This window comes from Onychomys torridus, chromosome 6 (assembly GCF_903995425.1).
Source record: "Onychomys torridus chromosome 6, mOncTor1.1, whole genome shotgun sequence".
NCBI lineage: Eukaryota > Metazoa > Chordata > Mammalia > Rodentia > Cricetidae > Onychomys > Onychomys torridus.
This window is the reverse complement of record NC_050448.1, coordinates 23,280,644-23,287,675: the sequence shown is the minus strand read 5'-3', so window position 1 is coordinate 23,287,675 and position 7,032 is coordinate 23,280,644. Positions and strand designations below refer to the sequence as shown.

Sequence of the window (7,032 nt, the reverse complement as noted above, 5' to 3'; positions counted from 1 at the left end):
AAGCTAAAGTTAACATTATTGAGTATAGAATGGAAAGCAATTGTAATACTAGATGAAGTTCATCTCTCTACTTCATCCTCTATGCAAGATAAAAGTTAAAACATGAGATCTATGTTTAGACTTAAGATTTGCTCAATAGGAGGGAAGCTAAGCCTGGTAATAAATATCTAGCTGACGTCTCAATGGTAGTCATGACTATTGATGGAGAATCTACAACTGCTAACTTCTTTTTTTTCCCAGAGATTTCTCAACTTTTATTGGTCCCTTGGTCCCCAGGGGTAGCCTCCTTGTCAGCCTCAGTGCCTCAGAACTCTGGTGTCGTTGGTCTCAGACACCACTTTGCCATCCACGACCTTGCGGCTGGTTGTCCTGGAGTCCAGGGCATCGTTGAGACGGAAGTCTTCCCCATCTTCCAGCAAGCGGCGGTAGGTGGCAATCTCAGCCTCAAGCTTGACCTTGATGTTCAGCAGGGCTTCATATTCCTGGGTCTGGCGCTGCCCCTCTGCCCGGGTTTGGGCCAGCTCTGACTCCAGGTGCAGAAGGACCCCATTGAGCTGCTCCATCTGTATGTTGTATCGGGCCTCCACATCCCTAAGGCTGTTCTCCAAGCTGATCTTCTGATTTTTCATGGCTTCCAGGTCAATCTCCAAGGCCTGGAAGGTGCGCCTCAGGTCTGTGAGTGTAGTCTCGGCATCTCTGATTTCAGCAGACTGGGTGGTGACTACCGTGGTGCTCTCCTCAATCTGCTGGGACCAGTACTTGTCCAGTTCCTCACGATTCTTCTGAGCCAGCTCCTCATACTGGGCCCGGATGTCAGCCATGATCTTGCTGAGGTCCTGAGATTTGGGGGCATCCACTTCCACGGTCAATCCAGAACGGGCAATCTGGGCTTCCAGTCCTTTGACTTCCTCCTCGTGATTCTTCTTCATGAACAGCAGCTCCTCCTTGAGGGCTTCAATTTCTGTCTCCAGCTGCAGCCTCGTGATGTTAGTGTCATCCACTACCTTTCGGAGCCCATGGATGTCGCTCTCCACAGACTTCTTAAACCTGCATAATCCCCATGACAATCTATAAACATTTGTCCTACTCCCACAGGTAAGTGTAGTCTTCATCCCTCATCAAGGAAGTTTCTCTTTGCAACACATGGAGACTATTAAAGAAAATTATAACCAATCAAAATGCAGAGTGTTAGAGACTAGTCTCACCTAAGAGACTCAGCTAGCCTAAGGGTCGGGTAACTTTGCTGAGGAGGGCATGGAAAGATTGTAAGAGTCAGAGAGGACCAGGGATTTTTCTGGGAGATTGTGTCTCCTAGTAATTTCAGAAGCTACACCTGTAAGGATCCACCAACATGACTGCTCAAATGTGAACTAAACAATGACAAAATCAATGAACATGCCAAAGTGGACTGGGGGAAGCCCAGGAGGCCTCAATACAACACAGAGAACCACAGGCAACTGAGTGAACCTGGGGGCTGGAGAGGAAGTCTTCTGTAAGGAGAGAAGCATCCAAATTTATTGTACAGTATCAAATGGTCAGCCCTGAAAACATATATACAAGTAACATTATACACACTGAGAAGTTTACACTTAGGAACATATGTGCACTTACAAATATGCATGTAATGGCTATTAGTGGGAAAAATGGCAATGAATTTGAAGAAGAGAAGGTAGCATGGTGAGAATATTTGGAGAAGGAAAGAGTAGGAATAAGTGTAATTAGACTACAATCTCAAATTTTTTTAAATTAAAAATTATAGGATCTATTTTATAATTGTGCAAAAGAACATAACTCAAAGAACTTTTTATGGGAGTGTCTTGAAATCTTGTCTTTGAATGCATTGGTTGTTTTCCTTTGTTTGGTTTATTTTTTTGTTTTTTTTACAGCAAACATAAACCACAATTTCTAAATCTCAGTTTAGAGAACACCAGTATTTTGCTGTTGAGAAGAAAAAGACAAGTTTCCACACTTTTTAGCTGGCCTTGGCTCTGCTTGTAAGAACGAGGTTATTAATGATCAACCTGCAAAGCTGGCTTCTACTTCTTCTCCCAGGGACAGTTTCCTTTCACTAATTAGCAAGGACTTTGAACGTGACCATTTGTGTTTTGAGAAACATCAAGATTGTGTGTTCACCAAATTCACTCAGGCTGATTTGCACCTTCTGGGACAGAACCCATTAAGTTACACGAGGCAGATTTTCTGTTGTTAGAAGGATATATCCACTGGGTTGAAATTAATGTCCTGTCTGTTTCTTTTTTATATACATCTAAGGGATATTTTGTGTTTTTATCTTTTAGTTTTCATGACAGTCTCAAGTCCCTAACTGAAAATATGGCTCTCTAGATTATTTTCCAGTTTCTTTTAAACAATTACATGAAGTGTGATCTTTAATGTATTCACTGTCCTCGGCACATTTGCTTGTTCCTACCACATGATTCTTACAATGCATGCATGAACATAGCCCTGCAGGCTCAAGTGTATATACATGGGATCCTTACAATAATATTTGACAACTTTTTGTTTTCCTGGGACCATCTGTGCCTTGAAGTATTTTGTGCCTGTTTTCTACCTCAATCTTAGCTTTTCTTTGCTCACTTTTTATGGCTATTTAGTTGTGTTTTCTTCTTTTACTGTTGCTTCCTAAGTTTTCTATTTTGTTCAGCTTATCAACCATCTTGGATCTCTAAGCAAGTTTCAAAATAAATCAGGAAGGGATTTGGATGCTCAATGAATTAAATTTGACATATCTTGTTACCATTTATAAAGCAAGTCAGTTGTCTTTTGTCTTCTGTTGTTTTTTACAGAATTCAGGAAGACACTAAATGAAGTGTCAGTGAGCGTGTTGTACTTTCCAATTCTCTCCTTTTCCTTCTTCTTTTCCCTCAACACTGCCCTTTCTTCAATGTCTCATTGAGATCCGAATTGGCATCTTCTCTCTGTGTAAGCATATCAGGGAAAAGATTTAGCATCTGCACCAGTGTAATTGCAGACAAATTCAGGATAAAAATATATAATGATTCCTATCTCAGAACACAAAATAATAAAAAAAAAAATCAATACTTTCCATTTTGCAGATTTGCTTTTGGAAACAGTTTCTACTTAAAACTCTTGCAAGTCTAAATATTTAAAAAGCTCTTATTTTCAAAAGTTTCTTCTAAAAATAAATACTAATTCAAGAAAAAAGTGTCTGTGTGGCATAGTATCATTAGGCTTGCTACTTTCTTAATACTTATACCACAGTATTTTACTTTATTTGTTTTATTTTATTAAAACATTTTTGATTGTTTATCAATAAGAGAATGGTTACCGGGCACAAAATAGTATGTCAAAGACCATATATATTTACAATAAACAAACAAATAGATAGATAGATAGATAGATAGATAAGGAATCATTAGTCAATGAAGCCCTAACTGTATGTATGTGAAACACATGAATATATTTTCAAACTTTCTGTTGTCTTTTTTGTGTAAGATACTGTGAGAAAGAAACAAATAATCATAGAAGACATGCCAGCACATCTGCTGGGCAAGTGATTAACACCTTGGGTTAGCCATTTAAAACACATTTGACCAAGGCAATGAATATGTGTGTGTGTGTGTGTGTGTGTGTGTGTGTGTGTGTGTGTGTGTGTGTGTTTGTATGGGTGTGTGTGTTTTTATATGTGTTCAATGGATTCAACATTTGCTAAATCCAGAATGGGCAGATCTCATATACATAGTATACATTAGCAATTAAAACTGCAAGTGAAACAGAAACAAAATTCAAGCATAATGGTCTTCATGCCAACTGTCTGAATTTCTCATTATCTGCAAATAGGCCTGTGTGTAATTTATTGTGTAGGGAGGAAAACTTCCAATTACAAACACACAAACTTAAGCACAAGCGTGTGTAATCAAGAATAATTTCCCCGCCACCATACTGAAAATATTTCTCCTAGTTTTTGAGAGTTTCTGAAGTTGATTTAGAGGTACTAAGTGTGTTGTTCTTACAAGTGAAGAACACTGCCATGACATCTCAGCTGAGACTTTAACATGATCCTGCTGGACCTGTAAAGAAATGTAGCAACTTTATAGAGTAATACAAAATAATTACTGTACCCTTATGATGGCTACTTTTTATTTTGTTATTGCTACCTTATTAAGGGCAAGACATCTCCAATTTGATGCCTTAGAGAGGTTTGAGCAAGGCTCTTATTTACATGAATATCCACAAAACTCACTGGGTTTCCCATCAGTTTACTTACTGGTCATCATAGTATCACATATTTTGCATCTTGCCTATCCCCATGCTCAAGAACTTGGAATCTAAAGCTAGATTGCCCTAGAATCGCAGCCATCCATCTTTTCAGTTGCTTTATCTTAGTCACTCTCTGCATTGATTTTATGTATTATGTGGTGGGACAAGCAGTATTCTCTTCCTTCTTCCTAAAATTTGTGTAAGGATTTATTGGATGAATATATGCCACCAAATTAGGGAGCTTCATGGCCCTGAAAAAAATAGGCCTTTTGTGTTGTCTGTATTTTTTTATGAACATCTTTTATCAAAAATGGTGATAAAGAAAATATATATTAATAAAGTGTAGATGTAACCGTCTTGTTAAATAAGAAACACAGAGCCAAATACAGAGTTAATAGCCAAAAGGTCAGAGCAATAGCTGAGAGCTGAAAACCTTACCCTTCACTGCTGCTGCTGTCTTTCCTCTCCACAAGAGAGCTACTTCTGTGTGTGTGTGTGTGTGTGTGTGTGTGTGTGTTTTATAGACTTTCTGTTCTGCTTTCTCATTGGTTGTAAACCCAACCACATGACCTCCTTGCCACTGCCTGTCTGTACAGACCTCTAGGTCTTCTATGGTTGGTATTGAGATTAAAGGTGTGTGTTGCCATGCTGGCTGTTACTTGAACACACAGAGATCGTGCCTAGCTCTGCTTCCCAAGTGCTGTGATTAAAGGCATGCACCACCACCGCCCAGCTTCTGCTACAGCTTGCTCTGACCCCAAGGCAACTTTAACATACAAATAAAATCACATTTTAGTACAAATAAAATATCACAATAGTAAAGCATATTAATATGTGCACTTGCATATACATAATGAAGAAGACATTAGATGTATCAATTCTAGGTTTGCCTGCTTGAGTCATGCATATCTTTCATGGCAGCCATGAATAAACTAGCATAGCACATACTGAATGGCACCAGCACTTGTTCACAATATTTCTTAAGATTCTGCGTTGTTCAGTGATGTGAAGGAGATTAATAGAGGGAAAATAATTATTTTATGCACAAAGTCACTGTGCAAAATATTTTTAGTTCTTTGAAGTGTTTTTCCCCCCTCTTGACTAATTATCAAGTAGCTGCCTGATTGCTGATGATTGATGACTGATGGAGAGGTATTTCGGCAGGTGCTAATAGTTTGGTTAGCATAAGTGCTTCTGCGGAATGAACAGGGCTCTGAGGCAGACAGAGATGCAGAAGATTCTCTGGAGGGTGGTGTTTTGGAAGGTATGCATAGAATTCGTGTTACAAATAGTGAAGAGTGGGATCTGTAGATTGTCTTAAATGCAATTGCTAATGATAATAATAGGTCTGTTTGTGAAGATGACTCATAAAACGGTCTTTGTATTTTAAACTTGAATAGACAAAAGAAAATCAAGAAAACTTCAGTAGAGACAAATCTAACTCTCAGATCACATTTATTTTGCAAAACATTTTTTAAATACTTTTGAAAAAAGGACACATTCTGTATGAAAGTTAAATCATAATGCTAAAACAGAAGGACTGATACTGTATACTTTTTTCATATTAGGCAAAATAAAATCGTTGCATAATGTTAAGAAATTACTTTAAAATGTTAAAATTTTTAATTTTTAATATTAGACTTATTTAAAAAATCAATGTTACTTGCCTCTATGTTACTATATAACACAAATAAAAATCTGTTTGTCATTTTAAAATATATAAAAAGAGAATTTATTTTAAACTATTTTATTTTAGTGGAAGTTTATAACTTTAAAATATTAAAGTACATGTTTCTGAACAACTTTTTTTTCTTTAAATAGTAATCTCTTTATTTACTTTAGGGACTCAGAAAGGAGAAAAAATGAAATTCACATAAACACAGTGACAGAATGGATCCCAGATTGCAGGATCAGCCAACAGAAGTACATTTAATAAACTGAGGGAGAGTCTGAGGACATTAGGTGAGACCTCCCCCACCCCCATCACACGGAGCTTCTGCATATACTCAGCATGCAGAGAAGAGCATTAACTCCAATTTCAGCGTTTCTTCACAACCAGTTGCTGAACCAAGGCTCAACTGCAGTAAGGCTCCAAGCTCATGGCTAGATACAGCATCCATGTTCCCCTGAGGTTGACCCGAGCTTGAGCCTAGACTGTCTGATCTCAGCATATGATCATAGAAGAAAACAGTATGAAGTAGAGAATGAGTAGTGAACAAAATGGTATCACATAAGGAGGCTTAATCCTATTAGTACAGAGGAGACAGTAAATAGAGAGTAAACTCTGGGCATTCCACACTACAGGTCTACCTAGGGAAAGGTAAATATTCAACAAGGTCTTCTTCAATCACAAGTATACTTACTCACAAATAATGTTGCCTAATAGTAACTGTGGAACAAATAGACTTTGATAGAATATTCTATGGATTCCTCTTCCAATACACATTTCACTACTACTTCTAGATAAAGTCATCTTCAATATCCTCTGCATAGTTATCAGGAGTGACTTTTATCTATAGCATAAATCCTTTGTTCTTGCTCTAGAAAGCTATAAGTAGGGTCAATAAATGTTGAGTAGGAAGACCATCAATCAAATTAAAAAAAAAAACTTTGTTGTTCTAGGCATCTTCTCAGCAAATAGTCAATTTCATTTCCACTGTACCTGTTGCCATCCCTAATATCTATACTAACAGATATTTCGTTTAAAAACTTGATCAAGTGAAGAAACTGAAATTTAATTTAAATCTAAAGTCACCTCTAAAAAATTCAAGCAGTTGTGTACTTTTTAGAGAT

At 37.5% G+C, this 7,032-nt stretch overlaps 1 protein-coding gene across 1 annotated transcript in view; it reads right to left on the bottom strand.

The window, feature by feature from the left end:
- Positions 1-242: 242 nt before the first annotated feature.
- The window catches only part of Krt18 (keratin 18), a 32,337-nt gene continuing 25,547 nt past the window's right edge, over positions 243-7,032 (bottom strand). Inside the window, exon 3 of the mRNA XM_036190273.1 lies at positions 243-1,047. Coding sequence (XP_036046166.1) covers positions 297-1,047 — 751 coding nt within the window. The 3' untranslated portion in view covers positions 243-296. The remainder of the gene's footprint in view (positions 1,048-7,032) is intronic.